The sequence below is a fragment of the Schistocerca americana genome, chromosome X (assembly GCF_021461395.2).
Source record: "Schistocerca americana isolate TAMUIC-IGC-003095 chromosome X, iqSchAmer2.1, whole genome shotgun sequence".
In the NCBI taxonomy this organism is placed as follows: domain Eukaryota; kingdom Metazoa; phylum Arthropoda; class Insecta; order Orthoptera; family Acrididae; genus Schistocerca; species Schistocerca americana.
The window spans coordinates 180,839,661-180,864,842 of record NC_060130.1 but is presented as its reverse complement, the minus strand read 5'-3'; the positions used below and the strand labels follow the sequence as shown (position 1 = coordinate 180,864,842).

Sequence of the window (25,182 nt, the reverse complement as noted above, 5' to 3'; positions counted from 1 at the left end):
ACACACACACACACACACACACACACACACACACACACACACACTAGCAGAGTAATCGTCATTGGCCAGATATGTATTTATTCCATTCTTCTATTAGTCCATCTTCTCCTTGGTCTCTCTCTCTCTCTCTCTCTCTCTCTCTCTCTCTCTCTGTCTCTCTCTCCCTCCCTCCTCCTCTTCCTCCTCCTCCTCCTCCTTCTTCTTTCCCTCCCCTCTCTGTTCATCTGCTCCTCTCCCCCCTCTCTCTGTCCATTTCCTTCTCCCCCATCTGCACCTATTTCCCCCTCTTGTCTGCCCATCACCTCCTTCACCATCTTTGTCTGTCCATCTTTTCCTTCCTCCTCTTTGTGTCCATCTCCTGATCCCCTCTTCTTTCTCCACATTATTCCATCCATCCCAATAGGACGCTGGTAGTTCTCACTACCACAGTGTTCTTTCCAGATAGTAACTGTGGTGTCACCGCTAGACACCACACTTGCTATGTGGTAGCTTTAAATCGGCCGCGGTCCATTAGTACATGTCGGACCCGCGTGTCGCCACTGTGTGATCGCAGACCGAGCGCCACCACAAGGCAGGTCTCGAGATACGGACTAGCACTCGCCCCAGTTGTACGGACGACGTAGCTAGCGATGCACACTGACGAAGCCTCGCTCATTTGCAGAGCAGATAGTTAGGATAGCCTTCAGCTAAGTCAATGGCTACGACCTAGCAAGGTGCCATTAGTAACATTGCACGTATCTATAGAGTCTCACTTGTATCGCCACAATCTCCAGATGTACCAAAAGGATGGATTAAAGTTAAGTATTCCAGAAGCTACGTACTTTTCTTTATAGCATTCATTACGTATCCTGTTTCAGACCTCACGCTATCCTGCTTTAGCTTAGCGCATGCCTTTCGGCTTCCTCTCATTGTGTCTAGGCTGTCTTGTCTAGACACAACAGTAACAAATATGTTTAATCAATTTGGTTGAAATCATTCCATTGCTTTAAGATTAGCTTCCTACCCATTTCTTTGCACACATACACAAAAGTCAAATATATTTAATGTATTTCACTCGCATTTGTACACATATTTCACCTGTATCTTTAGCAAATTTTGTCCTGCAGTTTTTCATGCTGCTCGATTTTTATGATGTCATACCTCATAAACTGTGCGATATCCAATGATATATTTTTCTAGGTACATTCAGAGGCATATACAGATATTGTCTGTGAAATGTGTCGTGAATAGAGGCAGTAGCAAAGAAATAATGAATTAAAACATCATTCATGATACAGTAGCATTTCAGGCATTTTTGTATTTGATACCATATCTCCTGAACTACGTGTTGTACAATGATATATGTCTGTAGTTACATTCAGTAGAATATGTAGATACTGTCTGTGAAATGTGTTGTGAATACAGTGAGTAGTAAAAAAGTAATAAATTTAAATGTCATGCTTCATGCAGCAGTTTTATTGTGTGAACAGCAAAAACACAGTAAGCAATAAACTTTTCGCTTTCAGCATTTTGTGGGAGGTTGTCAGTAAGGAAATGTTTAGTAAAGGTTTGAAATTATGTTTAAAGTTTGTTGCAAGTCACTAAATGCTCTCATTCCCAACTGCTGGCTGAATACAGTCTGGGTATTCATGCTTTGTGAGCTACACTTATTTTTCACCCAATGATCTCCAGACAGTAAGAGAGGGATGAGAATTCTCAATTCGCTTAAATGACAAGTACTGTATATTTGCTATGAAACAACATTTCAAAACTAGGCAGAAATAATTTAAAGGTTTAGTTTACAATGAAAGAGCAAAAAATTACAATGACAGGATTCATTGTTCTGTGTGTCAAAAAGGACTTTTGCTAAATTTGCAGGCTTGGAGCACGTGAAGAAATTGGTGGTATGAATAGTAAAATTTCTGAAGTCATGCACATTATTCCATTGTCAGTTGCAACAGTTTTCAATGGAAATGAATGAAGTGTATGGAGACTTTGTATGTTACTCCAAAGTATGTTGGTTAAGTAAAGGGGCATGAATGGAATGATTTTTTAAATTTAAAAGTTGCTGTTGTTGAATTTATGAAGGAAAAAGGATGCAGGAACAAAAATTAGAACATCCAAAATGGAGAGCAGACCTCACATTTTAAGTGGACTGCACACTGCCCATAGTAAGACATTGTAAGGTAAGGTAAGGGATCACAAAGTGAGCCCCACAGGACTCAATTTTGGGGCCTCTCCTATACCTTGTATATGTGAAAGACCTTCCACTTGACATTCAACAAGCAAAATTAGTACTTTTTGCAGATGATACTAGTGTTACAATAACTTCCGTTAGAGGGACATAAACAAAAGAGTTGGTAAATGATATTTTCCAAAGAATTATTAAGTGGTTCTCTGAAAATGGACTCTCCCTAAATTTAGAAAAAACACAGTGCATTCAGTTCTGTACAACAAATAGTCATATCAACAATTGATGTAGCACATGAACAGGAGTCGTAAACAGGATAGAATGCTCAAAATTTTATGTTGTACACATTAATGAAAACTTCAGCAGGAGGAAGCATATTATTGAGCTTCTCAACAATTAAGTTCAGTTGCTTTTGCCCTTCATATAATTGCTACTTTTGGAAACAAACAAATCAACATAGTGTCATATTTTGCATATTTTCAACCACTAATGTCTTACGGAATAATTTTCTGGGGTAACTCATCACATAGAAAGAAAGTATTCCTTGCACAAAAGCAATCAGTTACAATAATATCTACTGTTCATCCACGGACGTCATGTAGGTTCTTCTTCATGAAGCTAGGCATATTAAATACGCCATAACAATACATGTAAGAAGAAAGGCATTTTAAATGCATCATAATGATACATGTATTTGCAAATGAACAATACATATATTTGTTAATGAAATTAATCATAAATAAGCCATCACAATTTGGGACTATGAGTAGTATCCATATGTACAAATACAGGGGGAAAAATGATGTTGTGTCTCAGAAGGGAGTAAAATATGCAGCAACAAAATTATTTGATCATTGGTTAATAACATAAAATATCTGACAAATAGCAAAGCATGTTTTAAATGTGATTTAAAAATCATTTCTCCTGGACATCTCCTTCTGTTCTGTTGATGAGAATTTCTACTTAAAACTGGTAGCAAAAAAATGAACATTGTATTTGTGTAAGAAAGACTAAAAATAATATTATGTTCAATAATGTTAACACTATTCTCGTATACATATCCTGTAAACTGACTCATTCTGCATCATTTCAATAAAAGAATCATTAAAATGATCCATGGAACATGTAGCTAGCTAGCTAGCTAACTAACTTAACTAACTAACTAACTAACCAACTAACTAACTAACTACATCCAGGATCCTCATGCGAGCCAGCTGTCTGGTCTTTTCGGTCCTAGTGATGAGGTGTTTCACATAGTGATCCTGCGCATTGTCTAGTTTAAATGGGAATAGCATATTCATTGCTGTTGCAGCATTGCAACAGTGGAGTAGAAAGAATGGGGTGAAGCCTGTAATGTCTTCATTTGCTGTGTTGTATGTGAATGACAAGGTGGGCAGTATTGTATTCCAGTCTCTCTGTTCAGCATCAGCAAACATCAAGAGCATACCTGCCAGTGTCTTATTCAAGCATTCTGTTAGGCCATTCATCTGTGGGTGGTAGGCAGTGTGGAATTACCTCTGGTACTAGTCTCTACTGGAAAACTTTTCTACAATAAGAAGTCATCACACAGGGTTCTCCGTGCATCAGAATGGTGTTTTCCACAATAAGCTTTGTAATTTCTGGAGCTTCAGAAGTCAGAAAGGTTTAGTGACAGCATAGCAAGTGAGGTAGTCAATGCAGACTGTTATCCCCCAATTCCCATTTGTCGAATTTGGGAAGCTGCCCAAGAGATGAATTCCATTTTGGTGGAATGGTACCACTGCAGGGGGGGAATTGGACCCAGGATGCCCCAGAGGTAATTTTGGCATGTGCTTCTGTCTTTACCACTGCTTACAATGGCACAGTTCCACTCCCTCTTCCCTCATGTGGGCCATCCTCCGACAGCTCTCTGGGACCCAGGTCCATTCCCCAATTTCCAGCCTGACAGTAGCAGGAGATGTCATAGTGGACCCTATTGCTATCTCAAACATCTTGGGCCACTGTTTTGCGGAGATTTTGAGCTGTTTACACTATCACCCTGCCTTCCTCCATCGGAAATGAGTGGAAGAGGCACGGGTGATACCCTTCTCAGAATCGTGAGTGCTACAATGCCACCTTTACTATGAGGGAGCTAGATCATTCTCTCACTTCATCCTGATCCTCCATCACAGGACCGGACGATGTTCACATTCAGATGTTGCAGAACCTTTCTCCTGCAGGCAAGCACTTTCTGCTTCATACGTACAACTGCATCTGGGCAGAAGGCATGTTTCCCAGATGCTGGCATGAAGCCAATGTCATACCCATATCTAAGCCTGGTAAGGACAAACACATTCCTTCTAGTTACCATCACATTTCTTTCACCAGCTGTGTTTGCAAGGTTATGGTACATATGATTCATGCACGACTGGTGTGGTGGTTCAAGTCCCGCAATTTATTAACAACTGCACAGTGTGGATTCCGAGTACACCGTTCTGTAGTTGACCATTGCATCACTTTGTCCACCCGTGTTGTGAATGGTTTTCTGGAGAAATCCCAGACTGTGGCCATGTTTTTCAATTTGGAGAAAGTGTACAACACCTGGTGGAGGACTGGTATCCTCTGTACTCTCTACACTTGGGGCTTCCGTGGCCACATTTTTAAAAGACTGAGTTTTCAAGGTCAGTGTGGGTTCTGCCTTGTTGGACGCCTTCAGCCAAGAAAAAGATTACCTCAGGGTTCTGTCCTGAGTCCTGAGTGTCATCCTCTTTGCTGTTGCCATGTCCTACAATGGCCTGTCTCCTGCCGGGCATCTCTGGCTCTCTGTTTTTGTTGATGATTTTGTGATCTATTGCAGTTCTCCATGGACTTGTCCCCTTGAGCGGCATCTTCAGCAATGTCTTGACTTTGTATATGCAATGGAGCATTGACAACGGCTTCCATTTTTCCACTAACAAAACCGTTTTTATGAATTTCTGGTGGCGCAATTGGTTTCTTTCATCATCTTTACATCTTGGGCCCGTTGCGCTTCCATTTTTTGAAACTACAAAATTCCTGGGGCTCATGCTTGATAAAAATCTTTCTTGGTCCTCCCACGTTTCTTACCTGGCCACCCGCTGTACGAGGTTCTTCAATGTCCTACGTGTCCTCAGTAATACTTCCTGGGGAATAGAGCAGACCACCCTCCTCAATTTGTACTCGTCCCTTGTCCATATGAAACTATACTATGGGTGTTTCGTGTATGCATCTACACATCTGTTTCTCTTATGCTGTCTCGATACTATCCACCATCGTGGCATCCGTTTGGCCACTGGCACATTTTACTCTAGCCCAGTTGAGAGTCTGTATGCAGTGGTTGCCGAACTATTGCTGATAAACCACTGTGGCTTTCTCCTCAGTAGATATGTGTGTCGTTTGTCTGTCATACCTGGCCACCGATCCTATGCCTCCTTCTTCGACGATTCTTATGCTTGCCAATATGGGGCACATCCCCCTTCTCTATTACCTCCTGGAGTTCACTTTTGGCTCTTGCTCTAGCAGCCTAACTTCACGCTACCTGCCATTTTCCTGATAGGTCTGAACCCTTCACCACTTTGGCTTTATGTGGCAGCCTGTGTATACCTTGGCCTTCATTCCCTCCCTCCAGACACTACTCTAACCTTACTCTATCACCGTAAGTTCCACGACCTTCGCATGGAACTTAGAGATGGTACCTTTGTGTACACTGATGGCTCTCGACCTGTCTGTCATTTTGGGTGTGCCTTCATCATTGATACCGACGTTTTTCAGTATTGGCTTATGGGACACTGCTCAGTATTTACAGCAGAGCTCTTCGCTCTGTAGCAGGCCATGCTGTACATCTGGCAAAACAGACTTTTCAATTGCATCATCTGCCCCGACTCTCTCAATGCCCTTCAAAGCCTCTGTGTTCTGTACACCATCCATCCCTTAACCCAACGGGTCCAGGAAAGCTGTTGCTTGCTTCATCTTGATGGAGCCACTGTGATGTTTATGTGGGTTCCTGGTCACGTAAGTCCGACAGGAAACAAGGGCACTGATGCAGCTGCCAAGGCTGTTGTCGTCGTACCTCAGCCCGCTAGTTCTTCCATTCCCTCTGATGATCTCTGTGTTTCTGTCTGTCAGCAGGTGGTGTCACTTTGGCATCACCACTGGTCCTCCCTTCATGGGAACAAGCTGCAGGGCATTAAGCCTCTCCCAGCAGCTTTTACAACCACCTCTTGACCCTCTTGCCGTGAAGAGATCATTTTAACTAGGTTGCGTATTGGGCACTGTGTTTTTAGCTATCGCCATTTGTTAAGTGATGTTCCCCCACCACTTTGTGCTCATTTCACTCAACCTTTCATGGTTTACCTTTTCCTGATGGAATGCCTTTTTTTTAACCTCTTATGTTCTGATTTGTGTTTGCCATCTGAGTTATCGGCCATTTTAGTGAATGGTGCATGGGCTGTCAATCACTGTTTCTTTTTATCCATCATAGCAATATGGCGAAGGACGTATAATATTTAGTTCAGGACCTCAGTTTCTGTATGGTATATTTTATAGACCTTTCTCCATGTCCTTGTTTCTAGCTGACTTTCCTTCCTTTAATTGGGATTAACGTGTAGTCATTTTTAACTCCTCTTTTGTCTTTGTTTTCTACAGTTCTGACATGGGTGCACATGACCCTGCACACTAAAACAAAACAAACATGGAGAAATGTCTAATGAACAAATAATATTACAAAACCTCTCAGACCATGACGTACAGTTCCTGTTGTTAAATGTTGCTGCTGAACAGAATATAAAATCTATCAAGTCTAAATTCAAGAGAATAGTCAGTAGGCCAAAAACTATGTTAGGACACTGCTCAAAGACATGAAGTGGAGTGATGTATGCATTCTCATGACACGAATTAAAAATACATTGCTTTAGTAATAAAATTATATGAATGTGTGGTGTCTGTTCTTTCAGACATGTCCAACACCACATATTCTTATAATTGATTTGCAACAATGGGCAATGAATTCATGACCTATAGTGCAGATGCTCATATATGTTGAACCTCCAGTGGGACTCTAAAATGAGCAAGCATGGATGGGGACTGTGGATAGGCGGCAGTAGGTGGGAATGTGAGTTGGCCAGGGAGCATGCCAAGATAGTCCACAAATTTGTGATAAACACTGTGACCAGATGGCACAGTGCTTAATGCAACTCCCTAGTAAGCAGGAGATCCTTGTTTCAAGTCTCTGTGTGACACATTTTCACTTGTTGCTGCTGATTCTGCATAAAGTCACAATGCAGCTGATATCATTAGTTCCTTCCTTTTTCTTTCCTTTATTCCCCATCCACCTTCAATTTACATAATTAGTAATAAAAGTTTGTACCTTACGTGAATACTGTTTTCCGCCAAAACTCTAACCCAGATTAGACCAGTGTGTACAAAGAAGCCATTTATGACTCAAGGGATAAAGGTATCTTGTGAAACAAACAATACACTCTTTCTGTCAGTCATAAACAGCTCTGATGTTGATGCTGTAGCTATTTAAAAAACATGTTATGAAATATTAAAGAAAGTAATATGGATGTCAAGGGAAATGTATTATGAGGAAATGATAATCACATCAGGCAACAAAATAGACAATATGAGATATAGTAAAGGAGATGACTAGTAGAATCAGACGGGAAGATGGGCAGATGGCATTAAGAGTAAATGATACATTGGTACCATCTATTTCTTCATGATTTCTGTGCAATTCACAATTAAGTGCCTGGCAGAGCATTCATTCCTTCATGCTATTTCTCTACCACTTCGATCTTGAACAGTGTGTGAGTAAAATGAACACTTAAATTTTTCTGTATGTGCTCTGATTTCTCTTATCTTATTATGATCACTTCTCCCTATGGAGGTGGGTGCCAACAAAATCTTTTCACATTTGGAGGAAAAAGTTGGTGTTTGAAATTTCATGAGAAAATCCTGCCGCAACAAAAAAAGCCTTTGTTTTAATGATTGCCATCCCAATTCACGTATCATATCTGTGGCACACTCTCTTCTTTTTTGTGATAATACAAAAAGAACTGCCCTTCTTTGAACTTTTTTGATGTCCTCTGTCAGTCCTATCTGATGTGGATCCCACACCACGCTGAAAACACTCCAGAAGAGGGTGGACAAACATGGTGTAAGCTGTCTCTTTAGTAGATTCGTTGCATTTTCTAAGTGTCCAACAGTCTATGGTTTCCTTTCCCCACAACATGATCTATTATTCATAATATGAATCCTTAAGTATCTAGTAGAATTTGCAACCTTTAGATTTGTGCGTTTTATCCTTTAACTGAAATTTAGCAGGTTCATTTAAGTACTCATGTGGATGACTTCACATTGCAACCTTTCGCGACACACAGATATCTTGTCTAAACCATTTTGCAGGTGGTTTTAATCATCTTATGACTTCACAAAACAGTAAATACGGCATAATCTGGAAACAATCTCAAGAGGACAGCTCAGATTGTCACCTAAATTGTTTATGTAGGGCAGGAACAGCAGAGGGCCTCAGAACTTTCTTGGGAAGCTCCAGATATTTTAGATATTACTTGTGTTTCACTTGATGGCTTTCTGTAAGTTATTACAAACTGGAGTTTTCTGACAGGAAATCACAAATACAGTTGCACAACTGAGGTGATAGTCCATAAGACTTGCAAGATTAGAAGTTGCTTGTGAGGGACGGTGTCAAAAGCCTTCAGGAAATCTAAAAATATGGAATCAGCTTGTCATCTCCTGTCACTAGCACTCATTAATTCATGAGAATAAGAAACTAGTTGTGATTCTCAAAAACAATATTTCCTGAATCTGTATTGGCTGTTTGTCAGTAAAATGTTTTCTTTGAAGTAGTTCATAATGTCCGGACAGTATGTGTTCCGAGATCCTGTGCAGATGTGTGGAGTGTTGCAAAACTTTTTGACAAGTATTTCATAACCATTATTGAAAAGATGGGGTTGTGAGGTTCAGTGGATGCTACCATGGGATACTTTAGACCAGTTATTACAAATAACTTCAGTAATATGAATATGACCATCATTTCACCAGAGTAAGTAATATCTGTAAAATCTTTGAAATCCAAAAAATTCCACTAGTTATGTTAAAATACCAACAAAGTTAGTTAAAGACTATGTTTCTGAGTCCATTAACATATTAAAGTTCTTTCTATAACCAGTTGTTTATCAGTGGGACATTTCCTGAATGGTTGAAGTACACTTTAGTTAAGCCTTAAGGCAGGAGATAAAGAAAGATAACCAAATTTTCATCCAATTTCACTTTTGCCAGCATACTTGAAAATTTTAGAAAAGATTTTATACAACTTTGGCTTCTTAATCATCTGACAGAAAGTAATATATTGTCAAAGTTGGTGTTCAGATTTCTAGAGGGTTCAGATATTGAGAAATATGTCTACATATTCAGCAAGAATGTACTTAATTCATTAGACAATAAATTACAGGCCAATGGTATTTTTTGTGATCTTTCAGCTGATGAAGAAATGCTTGCTGAAGAACCTAAACAAATCTGTAATTGCAATGTGAATGTTGTTGAACATAGATGATATAAAAATAAAAAAGCTGGCATGCTACGTTTAATTTCATTCCACGTCATAAGGGATTATTTTTTGGAGTAACTTATCAAGCCAAGCTAAAAAGTTTTTCAGGTGCAAAAATGTGTAATGAGAATTATTTGTTGCATGAACTCTGGAACATCCTGCAGCAACCTGTTTAGGGAACTAGGGATATGTGCTACTGCTTCCCAATATGTTTATTCCTCAATGAAGTTTCTCATTAAAATATACCTCTTTTTCAAAACAACAGCTCAGTTCATGGAACCAGTACTAGAAATATGAATAATCTTCATGAAGATTTAAAGTCACTGATTTTGGTCCAGAAAGATGTCCATTATTCAGAAACTCATATTTTCAATAACGTGTTAGCAGCTGTAAAAAGTTTTCACTCCTAATAAAGTGCAGTTTAAGAGGGGCCCCAAAACATTTTTTGGTGGCCATCTCCTCCTATGCCACTGATGAATTTCTTGGTACAACCAACTGATGTGCATATGTTACTAATAATGTCAAATAATGCAAGAACTAGTACAGTCTGACTTCTGTACAAATTCAGTGTACTAATGTGATCATTGTAACAAATGTTGTAAAATTATACCTCTATCTGATGATACATGGCTACATGTAGACTGAGAATTATCATGTGTACCTCAGTGTATCGGACATTTACATGTTTTGTGGCAGGTTAGTTATTACCTTTTAAATGAAAATATTAGAATTTGAGATTTTTTAACTTATTCCACATCCATGAGGACCATTTTAATTATCGTCTGTGGAAGGTACATTCACATATTTGTGTTTCTTCATAAATATTTAATGTGTATTCATGTCCTTCTGGCACATTGTATATCCTGGAGTATCTCTTCGCTGTGGATCTATTGAAATGAAAAGTACATCTAATCTCGAAACCAATTTCTGAGAATAAATAAAATGTGACTTGGACTGTGTTATTATTTTGATACTCAGTTGCCGTGGTTCTGTACACACACTGATACACACATGCTTGACATAAAAGAAATAAAAAAAGACAATAAAAACAATCCAGCTTACCAATTAAGCAATAGAACAGGGACTGTTAGTGTGTGGCACGTCCCGTAAAATTACAAAGTGGCATTTGGAGATAGTGGAAAGAAAAGTGAATGAGTTAGTATAAAAAGTGCTTTGTCATTGTGACTTTTCCATTACTTTGTGTCTTGTGCTGCGTTACCATAGTCCTTTCATTCTGCTGTCTTTTCTTTTGGTTCCTGTCTGAGCAAAATGTCCAATAATCATTCTTTTCTGCCTTTAAATTGTTGAATATTTGCAGTTTTGTGCAGATGTGAATGACTGTAAAAATTATATCTTAATTATAAACAATGATCTGTAGCATGATGACCTGATAAGTTTATGATATTAAGCCAAAAAAATGAAACCTGGAACAGAACTGAGAAAAACTGGTGACAGGGTTCTCAGGCAAAGGAAAAATCATTCTAATATAATTGACTCTTGGCCATTTTATTGATACTTTACTATGTGAAACAGACCATTTTGTCTATCTAGTGAGAACAAAGCTGCACTAATTCTTTTAGTTAAAAAAGTAATGCTTGTTGATTATGTTGTCATTGCTGCTGCAGAAAATTTAGAAGTATTGTGCATATAGTTACTATTATCAGCATATTTTATCATTTGTCAATGGTAGTCAACTTGCAGTCAAATTTTTATTCTTGTTTTAGTTTATGCACTGTGAGCTAGTAGCATGGTGTCAAGGGAGGGGAAAACTTCATTTTGGGACATCTATGTCTAAACTAATTATTGACATCAGTGTCAGATGGTAAAAATAAAAGATAGTAAAGGTAAAAAGTAATGTCAATTTAACATGGGGAAATATTTAGTGTGTTGGCACTGAATGTTAAGCGGAACTAAAACAAGAAGGAAATGTAATTTTTTAAGCCATGTCTGTATGTTTGTCTGATACAGTCATTTGATATCTACCAGTGTGTTAACATGCTGTTTTTTGCAAGATGTGCATGCTTCTGCTTTCCAATGCTGTTATTTATTTATGATGATCTTTATTCTGAAGGCTGAAACTGTGCTAATTATGCTTTCTTGTTCTTTCTTTCTTACAGACATCTGTGGAACTTTGGCCAAAGTGTGACTGTCTTATTTCCTTTCATTCGAAGGGTTTTCCATTAGATAAGGCTATTCAGTATGCTAATTTAGTAAAACCCTTTATAATTAATAATCTGCATATGCAATATGATATACAGGTGAGTCACCGCCATGTTCTATAATTTTGTGTTGAGTTTGTATAACAATATTTGTTTTTTTCTCTTGTAGGAGAATTTCCCATTGTGTATAACTGACAAAGACTTCTGACATTTCTCATGGACAGAATGACAATTAAACCTCTTCAGTCTTTTGGTGTTATTTGAACAGTTATCAGTTCTCCTCTCTTGCCAAGGAACCTGGGAACTCTTCATCGATCATTTCTTTTTTATTACATCTGTGCAGCTTCTCACTCTTTGACAAAATATTTGACATAACTTTGGTGTTTAACTTGAATTCTTGGTGCTCTGCAGCTTTCAGATATTTATTAAAGTACATCTTCTATACACCGTGAATTGCACTAGAAATGTTTATTTGCCAAAAAAAGTTTTCAGATTAATAACTCATATTCAGTGATGTATTATGTACCTCCGTGGCAGTGACATGTTTAACTTTGTAGGATGTGAACAGGAATATCTTTCAAAACTGGATGTATAACTGCTGCTGTGTGAGCTTGCCATTCAAAGAACCTTTGTATAATGTTGCATTTTTATTGGTCTTGTAGGCTACAAAAACAGCTTATGAATAAGAGATAGGACAAGTCAATTTATATGTTTACAGGTGAACATGATTTCTGTGCATACGTATTAAAAATTATAAATAATACACTTCTAACATTTAAATATGTTTTAATGGAGTAAAGGCAGTGATGCTGTAAATATGACTTCAAAGATTGTCCAAAGCTTTTGACCTGATTATTTGTCTTGTGTTTTGGGAAGTTTATAATAACTTCAACTCCCATGTGGAAAGTATCATTTTAGAACACCAGTGTTTTGATTTGGTTCATTTGCAAGGTTTTGTTTTATCTCGGTAATGTGATTGTGAATATCACAGTTTGTTTGCAAACTACTGTCCATAGATATTTTATTTATTTTAAAGTTTCCATAATGTAAATATGTGATAAAGGAGAAATATCTACATCTACATCCATACTCCACAAGCCACCTGACGGTGTGTGGCGGAGGGTACCTTGAGTACCTCTGTTGGTTCTCCCTTCTATTCCAGTCTCATATTGTTCGTTTACCAGAGATCTTAGATAATGCTTTACAGGAGTCTCCAAGTTTGCATCCAGATATGATTTTAATGGTCCTTTTTTACATTTTGAATGTGCTGCTTTAGTGTGTGCCCATAATGCGTCCTCATGTTGGAGGTGAGAATGAAAGTAGACATGATATGTACTCTTTCTGTTTTCTCAGTACAGCAGAATTTTAGTGGGCAAAGTAGGTAGCAGATCATCTCAGTTTTATGTAACATATAGTATACGATTATTCCATTTTACATTGTTTTGCAACCATAATCCCATCAATTTTGTTTCTGTACTGTTGCCAACTGGTTCATCATTGATACAGAGAAGTGAGATGTACTCTCTTTGACAAAAACCTGGCAAGCTGCCATAGTGTCTGTCCTTGCTGATTGCAACATGGGACTAATATATGGCCACAATGATAATGCTCTCTGGCTATATGCACAATCTGGCAACACTGTGGGATGTGGCAGTTTCTGGGGGAAGTCTTGTTTTCTATTGGAGCTGTTGTGTGATTTCAGTGTCCATGGTGTAGTAGTAAAATCACGTGTTGTTTGAAAATAGTGTTTGGCAGTTGAGACTGATCGTTGTCTAAATTTTTATAGTGCCTTTCATCTGAATACTGAAGTCTTGGATGTAATGATAACACAACCACAAACCACTTCACTTTCTGACACACCAGTAATAACAGTTCCATTCAATAACATTTTTTTTGACAGATTTCTTGGCAGACTATCTGCCTGTGTCACATGCACGAGAGCTCACCGGAGCCCATTAGCTGGGAACTGGTAGTGGCTGCACTGTTGTCCCTTGCCCTTTGTCAAAAGCACCAGCTACCACTCACCACTCTGGATATTATAAAATGCATTACTATTGTTGAGGGATCCTCCACAAAAAATGTTGATGATTACTATTTTGAGCTCAATAGTAACAGAGGCAGCCAATCGGTTTTAATATGATGAATATTGTATTACACTAATGTGTTAGACAGGAGTATGGTTCAAAGTTAATTATATACACTGGTGTCCAAAATTAAAGCAACAAACCACTATTACCCTGTTCTGAGTCTAATTCACGATACGATCATACAAACTGTCAACAGATGTCCATACGATTGTCTCCTGCACAGAAGATGGAATTCTGGTCGACGGACAACTGCACCAACGATGACGTCATGGCACCTGTCAAATGGGATGGTCTTTTCCAGGTAGTCTGACATCTGCAGTTATTGTGTACACAGTCACAGAAGGTCCAATATGGCACAGAGAAGATGCCTACCAGGTTCTCTGTGGTGGAGCACCATGGGAAGAATGGAAGCAGGACAGTCGCAAACTGATGTGGCCCGGTGGCTTATTATGAATTGTTCTGTTGTTTTTCAGATCAAAACTGTATCCCAAAGACCAGGGCAGGGCAGGCCATGTGTAACATCAGTAACAGAGAACCGTTATTTGGCTATAAGGGCATGTCAGTACTGGCTTATTACTGCATGGCAACTGGCATCTGGCCTTGCAGCATCCACTGGAAATGTTGTAGTGAGACAAACAGTGTACAGAAGGCTTCATCAGAGTGGCCTTTATTGTTGGAGACCTGCTGTATGTGTACCTTCAATGCATCTTCACAGGAGGGAACGTCTAGAGTGGAATCGCCAACATGCCACCTGGACCGTCGAATAATGGGCCAATGTCCTTTTCACAGATGAGTCCCGACTTAGGCTGGACACTGATTCTTGATGGATTCACACCTGGAGAGAATGTGAAACATGATTTTTGGACCCAACCATTATGGAATGAGTAATATTGAGGATGATCCCTAACGGTGTGGGCAGGGAATATGTTGACCTCTCACACCCCTCTTCATGATATTGTATGGTTAAATTGACAAGGTGTAACTGCTATCAGGTATTGTAACAAGATCTTGGGACCACATGTGTGGTTGCGAGGTCATGTGGGCCCGGACTTCATATTGCTGGACGATAATGCTTGACCTCATAGAGCATGTTTGGTTGATGGTTTCTTGGAAATGGGATTTATTTGCACGCATGGCGTGGCCTTCTTACTCTCCCCATTTGAATAACACAGAGCATGTCTGGGATGCACGAGGCACGTGGGTTACATATCATCAGCATCCACCAACCACTCTCCAAGACTTGCGAGCAGCGCTGCAGGAAGGATAGGCGTTATTACCACAATGTGAGACTGATGACATCATTCATAGCATACCCCATCATTTGTCAGGCCTGTACTGCTGCCAGAGGGGGCCATACCCCATACTGAGTGCATTAACCAGTTGTCGGAAAGTGTGTGTAAATCCATTAAGTTGGAAGAAAACAGGGAATATCTTTGTCTACTGATATGCATGTTGCAGTTGTTTACATTCTGTATTTTTTATATTGTGTCTACTATACTATCACATGATTATACTGTTTTGTGGCAAAATAAATGCAACTTTGCAAAATTTCGGTTTGTTGCTTTAATTTTCACATCACTGTAGTTAGTGATCCAATCAGAATACCTCACTACATTTTTTGATGTTACAACATCCAGTCACATTAATGTGACCACCAGTGAAAAGCCTGAATAATCATGTTTTGGAGTGCATTTTGGAGTGCAGACTGGTGTAAGATGTGCAGAAAATGTGTCGGTGAGGTTCTGGAAGGTACCAACAGGAATATGGTGCAATGCTGGTCCCAGTGCTAGTTCCTCAGTTGATGTTCTATGACACAAACAGTCTGATCAAGTTGGTCACACAGACTCCCATTTGGGTTTTAATACCGGGAGTATGGTGGCCTGGGGAGTACAGTAGACTCATTCTGGTGCTCTTTGAACCACGTACATACACAGCAAGCTGTGTGACATTTTGCCTTGTCCTCCTGGTAGATGCTATCATGCTGAGGAAAAACAAATTGCATGTAATGGTGCACATGGTTCCCAATGTTGATCCATTATGCCTTCCAGAATGATGAGAACACCCAGGGAATGCCACAAAAACATTCCCCAGACCACAATGCTCCCTCATCTGGCGTGGACCCTTTCAACAATTGTTGCATGGTGTTTGTTTTTAGATATTTCACACTGTACTTGCTAATGGCCATCTGTCTGATAGAGCATAAAATGTGATTCATCTGAAATTCCAGCATTCATCATCAATAAACAGCAGTCGGCATGGGTACATGAACCAGGCATGTGTTGTGGAGGCCCATAGCCGGCAATGTTCATGGAACAGTCATTGAGGAGAAACTGTCGATAGCCCTCTTTGTCTATGCGGGTGGTCAGTTGCTTGGCAGCTGAATGTTTATTCACCTGTACACAACTCTGTAGCTGTCGTTTGCCCCTGTCACCTACAACCAGTGGTGCACCACAGTTGCTGCAGTGCCAGTTTTGGATAGCATCTTTTGCCATGCATGGTATACTTTCACCACAGTGGTACACAAACAGTTTACAAACTTAGCCATTTTGGAAATGTTTCCACCCTTGGCCCGAAAGTCAATGACCATCCCTGCCCTTTTGACGCCAGATAAGTTACTCCATTTCTCCATTGCAACAACGACTGCACTGTTCTCCATGTATCCCCTGGACACATTTTATGCATTCTTCAGTATTAGTGCTGCCAGTGGCCATCTGTGATTGGTTACTGCATGTTGATGTGGGACATAGGTGGTGGTCACATTAATGCAACTGAACCATGTGTTCTTAATGCTTTATATCTCTTTTCTTTTCTTTTTAGAACTGATTTCTTGTCAGGAATTTGTATGTTTTCATCAAGCCGCAGTAACTGCTAAAGCGACTGCCTAAAGCGACTAGGTTCAGCAACTTTTGCGATCAGAATAATTGCCAATTTTGAGAATATAGAAATTAGTAAGCTAACATACTTTGCATACTTTCACTCTCTGATGTCATACGGAATAATATTTTGGGGTAACTCAACATTTAGACAAAAAGGAAGTGGTTAGAAAAATGTGTGGGGTTCATAGTTGCACATCTTGTAGGCATCTTTTTAAAAGATTGGGAATTCTTACAACAGCCTCACAATACATCTACTCACTAATGAAATTTGTTCTCAACAACATGGACCAGTTTAAAAACAACAGTGACATTCATGATTATAATACCAGAAAAAAGAAAGACTTACACTATCCTTTGCTCAACCTATCTTTGGCACAGAAAGGGGTAAAATATGCTGCTATAAAAATTACCAGATGAAATGAGGTGTCTGACAGACAGCAGTAATAGCTTCAAAAATAAATTGAAATAATATCTCCTTGACAACTCCTTCTATACCATAGATGAATTCTTGAATAGGAATAAATAAATCTATAAATATAGTATATGCACTTTGTGCCATTTAAGGGAATGGGGTAAATAATAGAAATATTAATCTTTAACTCTGCGTGCAATCATGTGCAGCATACAAATAGATTATCGTGACTGTCATGAGAATGCACGAATATGTTGGTGAGGATGGAAACAAGAAGGGACAGAGTTAATTAATTATTGATGCCATGAAGTAATCAATTCGAGGTTTCAGTAGAGAAGAAACTGAAAATTATGTTCATTAAAACAGAAATTAAACTGTAGATGTGGGCAATGTGCAAGTGCAACTGTACACTGTCATACATTTTTCATAAAACATGAGGGGGAACATTACAAAAGCAATGAAAGATTTTTTTAAAAGTTGCCCATTCCTTGCTTTTGTAATGTTCCCTACTCTTGTTTTGCCCCTAACTGATGTAAATAATCAAAATCCTTGTCACTGATGGTCCCTTCAAATCTTTCTAGCAACTTTTGGTGTGTGTGCTGTGACTTGGTGTTGGTAAAGCAGACCTCTGTTCCTGCTCCCATGAGGTACTGGATCCAGGTTGCCAGATAGCTTATGAATTGTATTTGAAATCAAAAGTCACAAGTGAAACGTGCACTTGATTATCCAGAATTACCATGTTAGAGTCTGTAGCTATGTAAATATAAGCAACAAAAACGCTAATTCATCCATCACAATAACTCACTCAAACAACAGTGGAACAAAGTTATCCTATGTAGTCTTCCATATACAGTTGTAATATTACAACCAGTAGTTGAGACAGTGGTAAACCATGATCATGGTCACAAATTTGTAGCTATCCATAGCTTCAATTGTTGAGTAATATAAAGTGACATGAATTCCTCTGTTATCGAGGTGTTAAATCAACAGGAATCGTTACACAGTTCTGCCTGCATCACCGGTCTTCCATTGTTGACTTTCCTTATTGGGCTTTTCCTGTTGCTCTGAAAAATGAGACACAAGGTAAATGTGTATATTCTGTCTAGGAAAACGTCCAACATTCCATTCTTCCAGAAATACTGCTCATGTACATCATACCAAATACTGATGGGAGTGGACTGTATCTACTTCCGGTCTTGTGTCATACACAACTAGAATATTAGGAATACCACCAATACATTGAGGCACTGTTGATAATAGACTAATACATCCATGCCATGGAATAAGAACTCACATTGTGGAGTCACAAGAAAAAATTGAATGTATGACTGTTGAAGCACAAACAAAACATAAGAAATTGGCAAATGATGATAAACAAAATTCAGATTCGTGTCACTGACAGTTGCTTCAATTCTTTTCAGAAACTTTCTTTTGTTTTGCTGGTGATCTAATTTGGTATTTGTGAAGCAGATAACTATGACATCTCCTGCAAGGTTGCCAGGACACATACACTGACGGGGAAAAAAATCACAACACCAAGTAGGAGTTGTGTAACAAACAAAAGTTGTTAGATTCGTTTCTACATTTCAAAGAGGATGTCTTTTAAAATTCGATTCCCACTTGTGACAGCAGCTCAATTATTGTAGCTGATGTCGAACATCGGCGGTTGTCACATTAATGTGGCTGGACCATGTATAAAGCATTAATAAGAACATTAAATGATGTAGTGAGGTATTCTGATTGGATCACAAACTAATTATTAATGTTGAGCTATACTATGTCTTGCATATTAGTGTAATACAATACTAATCACATTAAAATGGGCTGTTGCCTCCGTCACTATTGAGTATGAAATGCAGAGGATTGGCATTTTTTGTGGCGCATCACTCTATAACAGCAAAGCATTTTATACTATCCAGAGTGATGAGCAGAAGCTCGTGCTTTCAACAAAAGGTGAGGGAGTGCAGCACTGCTGCTGCAGCCTCTACAGGTTCGCAGGTAAGGGGCTCAGGTGAGCTCTGGTGCATGCATTGTTGGCAGGCAGAGTGTCTGCCAAGAAATCTGTTGCAAAAATGTTTTATTGGACAGAGCTATTGTACCGGGTGTGTCAAGAAGTGAAGTATATTGTAACTATACTGCCATTACACTGGTATCTTAAGTATTATGATGAAAGGCACTATGAAAATGTAGGCAACGAATGGTCTCGACTGCCAAACGTTGCCTCGAGATGACATGCAGTTTACCGCTAGACTGTGGGTGTGGAAATTGCACAATAATTCTAACAGAAGACAAGACTTCCTCCAAAACCTGCCACAGCCTACAGTGTTGACAGATTGTGTAGGAAGCTGAGCTTGAGGTATTATTAGTGTGGCCACATTATTTTTAACATGTTGTGATTTGCATTGGCCTGGACTCTGCAGTGGCCAGCCAGGTTTTATGTCAAAGAGTGTACGTATCTTTCTTCAGAGCATTGTGAAATTCTAGTGTGATATACTATGTGATCAAAAGTATCTGGACACCCCAGAATACATACATTTTTCATATTAGGTGCATTGTGCTGCTACCTACTGCCAGGTACTCCATATCAGCGACCTCAGTAGTCATTAGACATTGTGAGACAGCAGAATGGGGCGCTCCGCGGAACTCACGGACTTCGAGTGTGATCAAGTGATTGGGTGTCACTTATGTCATATGTCTGTACCTGAGATTTCCCCACTGCTTAACATCCCTAGGTCCACTGTTTTCAATGTGATAGTGAAGTGGAAATCTGAAGGAACATGTACAGCACAAAAGTGTACAGGCTGACCTTGTCTGTTGACTGACAAAGACCGCCGACTGTTGAAGAGGGTTATAATGTGTAATAAGCAGACATCTGGCCAGACCATTGCACAGGAATTCCAAACAGCATCAGGATCCACTGCAAGTACTATGGCAGTTAGGCGGGAGGTGAGAAAACTTGGATTTCATGGTTGAGCAGCTGCTCATAAGCCACATATCATGCCAGTAAATGCGAAACAACATCTTTCTTGGTGTAAGGAGCGTAAACATTGAGCAATTGAACAGTGGAAAAATGTTGTGTGGAGTGACGAATCACGATACACAGTGTGGCGGTCTGATGGCAGGGTGTGGGTATGGCAAATTCCCGGTGAAGGTTACCTACCAGCGTGTGTAGTGACACCAGTTATGGTGTGGTCATGTTTTTCATGGAAGGGGTATGCACCCCTTGTTGTTTTGCATGGCCCAATCACAGCATAGGCCTACATTGATGTTTTAAGCACCTTCTTGCTTCCCACTGTGAAGAGCAGTTTGAGGATGGCGATTGCATCTTTCAACACAATTGAGTACCTGTTCATAATGCAAGGCCTGTGGCAGAGTGGTTACACAATAGTAACATCCCTGTAATGGACTGGCCTGCACAGAGTCCTGACCTGAATCCTATAGAACACCTTCGGGATGTTTTGAAATGCTGACTTCGTGCCAGGCCTCACCGACAGACATCAATACCTCTCCTCAGTGCAGCACTCCATGAAGAATGGGCTGCCATTCCCCAAGAAACCATCCAGCACCTGATTGAATGTATGCCTGTGAGAGTGGAAGCTGTCATCAAGGCTAAGGGTGGGACAGCACCATACTGAATTCCAGCATTACCAGTGGAAGGCACCACGAATTTGTAAGTCATTGTCAGCCAGATGTCCGGAAACTTTTGACCACATAGTGTAGGTTTCTTACTGTTTATTAAAAGCTGATTATTCTGTGCACAGTTCCTAAGTTGTTTTGTGATAGTGTTTAATAATTGGGTTTATTCTTTCCCACTTTCCCCTTATAGTGGTATTGTGGCACCATCTGCAAATATAATAATTTTAAGAGGATCCACATTTAAGCTTAGATCATTAATGTACTAAAGGAACAGAAGTGGTCCCACTACAGTCCTTTGAGATACACCACATTTAATGGTATTATACTCTGAGAAGTGTTCAGAAATTGTTTGAAGGTTTACACAGGGTGCCTGATGCTTACTATTTGCATATGATTGTTCAGAGGGAACCGATTTCCAACTGTTGGACACACCTTGAATACTGTACTTGTCAAGCTTTGACAGCAAAATCAGAAGTTTTTGATAGGTTAGTAAATACTTGTGTTGATTCCTGTTTCATGTGTAACAGGCTTGGTAAAAATTCATGCACTCTTACATGATAGTTATTATTGACTTCTTCTTTCTTGATACATGTTGTTTGTTATGTAGAATTTTGTTTTCATTTATAAATTCCATCAATTTGCCTTGCCAAAACTTTTCTAATATTTTTGAAATGCAAGAGGAAATTGTGATAGACCTATAGTAATTTACATTCTGTCTCCCACCTTCATGGAATTATGTGGAGTTTTCAAAAGCAAAGGTGTGAAACAACACTGTGGGTTTACTTAAAGTCTTAATTAAAAATTAATCATCAGATGCCTGAGCACAACTGTCCCACTATTTCACAAGCTAAAGAATTCCCTGTTCCCAGAATTCCTGTGGCTGTGAAAGGAACAAGTCCTCCATTGTGTCATTCTGTTTGGTGCCAGAGTTGAAGTGCTTCACTTTGTGATATTTTTTTACTGGACCAAACACATGGAATTCACAGGGTGACATGTCCAGACTGTAGGGCGAATGCTCAAAATGCTCCCACTTGAACTCGACCATTACACTTTGTGTGACATTGGAGACATGTTGACGGGTGCTATCGTGGAGCAGAATCCCTCCCTCCATGAGGAACTAGGGCCGTTTGCTCTTGATAGACTTAGGTAGGCTGTGGAGTGTCTCACAGTACATGTTACTGTTAATGGTTTTTCCATGCTCAAGGAATTTAATGAGTATTGGACGTCGGATCTCGATAAAGACAGTGAGCATCACCGTGCCTACTCAGGGCGCAGCTTTGCATTATTTAGGGGGAGGTGACGACACACATTTCCACATCCCTAGATGTCCCACTATGTTATCCCAAAGCAGCATATGCAAATTTCAGCTGGTTTGGTTGTTACAACATTTTGTACCTTTTCATTTGAACAGTCCTTAGATGTTTTCAGTGCATCGGGAAAAGTACCTGCTTGAAATGATCAGTCATTTAAGTGTATAAGTAGTTCAACTAGGTATGAACCACTTTTCTTTAAGATTGTTGCAGGGACAGCATCAGTGCCTGCATAGTTGGAATTTAGAAGTCCTTTTATTGGCTTTGCTACTTCAGATTGTGCGACAGTGCTGATGTACATGTGCTCATCAAATACTACCTTGCCCAATGTCCTTCAGATTCCAAATCCACTGCCTCATTCCTCATACATCTTACCAGCTATATCCTGGCACACTACTACTTCTCCTTTGTTGAGAAGGTGTATAAACAAATCTGCAGCACAACTATAGACACTTGCTTGGCATCCTCCTTTGCCAACCTTCTTATGGGCCATCTAGAGGAAACCTTCATAGCCTCCTAAAACCCCATTGCTGATATCTTCACGATCTTGGACTCGAGGCTGAGACACCTTACCTTCATTACTCTAAAACCTCAACACTTTCTCTCCCATTCGCTTCTCCTGGCTCTCCTTAACGCGACATGCTACCTTCCTGGACATTGGCATCCATCTGTCTAATGGCCCCATTCACACATCTGTCCCTATTAGACTTACTAACCCAAGTATGGGGGTTGCCAAGCTGGTTGGATTGTGTCACTGCGTAACATCACAAATTCATAGTCTTTTAGAGCCTTGTGGTGGCATACCTTAGGTGCAGAATGAGGAAGGCAAGGTGGTACAGGAAAGTGGGAGATGTGGCGGTTTACTTGCAAAGCAAAGTCGGGCAAGTCAGGAGGCATAGTTGATGATTCTTGGAATACAGTCAATGGGCAGGGAGAGTACTTTGCAGTTCAAAATTTCGGCAACTGATGCCCCAGCATTGCATTTGTAGGCCATATACTCTCTCAGGAGTACCCATGCCAGTGCCTCTGTCCAGCTTCCGCTGTGGCACATGAGACATTTTAGGGTGTGATACCACTGTTCAGTGAGCCCATTGCTCTGTGGATGATATTCTGTTTGAAATTGATGGGTGTCACCCATGTTGTGCAGCTCAAGGAAAAGACCCAATTTAAACTGCCAACCTCGGTTGGTTGTTATAGACATGAGGTAACTGATGCTTTGTCTGTGGATTCTGCTGTAATGTCCTAAAGTGATACAGCTTCTATCCACCAAGTGATGCAGTTGGACACTGACAGGATCTACCAATAGCCATTGGAGATAAGTAGTGGACCCAGGAGATAGACATGCACATTGTGAAAATGTCCTTTTTGGACTTGAAAGCGACCTAGGGTGGCTGAGTGTGGCATAATACCTTGCTATTCTGTCACAGAATGTACACACATTTCCAGAGCTTACAATTCTTCTTCACACTAAGCCATACAAAGTGATTTTTCAATGTTGGGTACTTGGTTAAGTGGCAGAAGCTGTTTCGTAAAGTGGACAGCTCCAGTGTTAAGGCCCGGAGAGGGGGCATGGCTCGTGACATCTGTGACAGAGTGCCCATTAGAAGTGTGAGTCAAAACACCATCATACAGATCAGGAACCAGTCAGAAGTTTCTAAGGAAGTCTCTGCTAAGTACTGGCTCACTAACATTTGCAACAATGGATGTCATCAAAACCCAGGTCCAGCGTGCAGGTCTTAGGTCCATAGAGTCAGATTATTGAGTCATTTGCCCTGCAAAGTTAGGTGGCTGAACCGGCAGGCTTTGGGGATGGAGAAGAGGGCAGCGAAGTACTTACTTCTAATCCAGAATCAACAAGAAAGCATTGGCCACTGATGCAATTGAGAATGAAGAGTATTTTTTTTTTCCCCTTGACTAGAGTGAGGCAGGAGACAGCCAACATCATCATTCCAAGGGTTTAGGCAGCATAGATATCCACCGCAATTCAGTGCACCTCTTGTGAGCCGTACCTTAAGTTTCAGTAGTTGCATGGTGGACAACAGTTGCAAGCGGTGTCACCAAATCGTGTATGGTACCAGTAGAAGTGCTTCTATGAAGGTGTGGCACAGTTGTTGGGTGGGGTGGTGTTTGTTGTGATGGTGCATACATCATCAGTCTGGCCAATCGTGGTGATGTCAGGGTTGGCAAAGGGCGCGTGAGATTGGCTCGACTTGTGGTAGGTGAGAAGTTGGCAAGATCGGCTTGAATCATAGTAGGTGAGAGGTTAGGAGAGATGAGCTTGTCTCATGGTAGGCAACAGGTTGGTTGTGCACCCATTGTGGTTCCAAATCACACTCAATGCCAGTGTCGTCTGCACTATTAACACATTGCATATGTTGAATGATGGAAAATAATCTCTACACAACTTTGATGTCTGTGTTGAGCAACCTTTGCTCATTGGCAGCCGTGACCAGTTGAACTGGCAGGAGAGGCTCGACAACCCCTAATGTCCATAATATGTGGTTTGGCATGAAGTGCAAATCTATTTTAGTGCGTAACCAATGCCATAATTTTGACAGAGTCATGTGCTTTAAATCTCCATTGGAAATTATGTGGTGTAACTGTTCTTCCAGAGTGTGGGTGAGATGGTGGAGAAGTGCAGCTTTAGCAGCCTTTGGATGACATCGCATGCAGAAAATATGTTCTCGACAATGCCAGACCACAGGCCTAGTTAAACTGTCCAAAAAGGTGGCAGCTTAAGATGAGTCCCTAGTCCAGTAGGTTGCTGTGGTAACGTGTAGAGTAAGAACAGCAGTGCATTTTGACTCTATATGTGGAAAGACGTGATGTGCAGCATGAAAGTTTGAAGACAATGCAGCCGGCTGCATAAAGCACAGAGCAAATGGATTTGTGCATGGCATGGACGACACCTCAGCCAAAGTGAAAAATGTGATTCCGACCGGTTGCATTGGTGTGGCATAAAAGTAGCCCAGTCTGCGAGCGGAGTGGA

The 25,182-nt window shown here is 40.2% G+C and overlaps 1 protein-coding gene across 6 annotated transcripts in view; it reads left to right on the top strand.

Annotated features, from left to right (window-relative positions):
• The window catches only part of LOC124555786 (inositol hexakisphosphate and diphosphoinositol-pentakisphosphate kinase), a 556,425-nt gene that overhangs the window by 228,224 nt on the left and 303,019 nt on the right, over positions 1-25,182 (top strand). For all 6 annotated transcript variants that reach the window (XM_047129842.1, XM_047129841.1, XM_047129845.1 and 3 more), the window contains one exon: positions 11,831-11,971. In XM_047129842.1, coding sequence (XP_046985798.1) covers positions 11,831-11,971 — 141 coding nt within the window. The remainder of the gene's footprint in view (positions 1-11,830; positions 11,972-25,182) is intronic.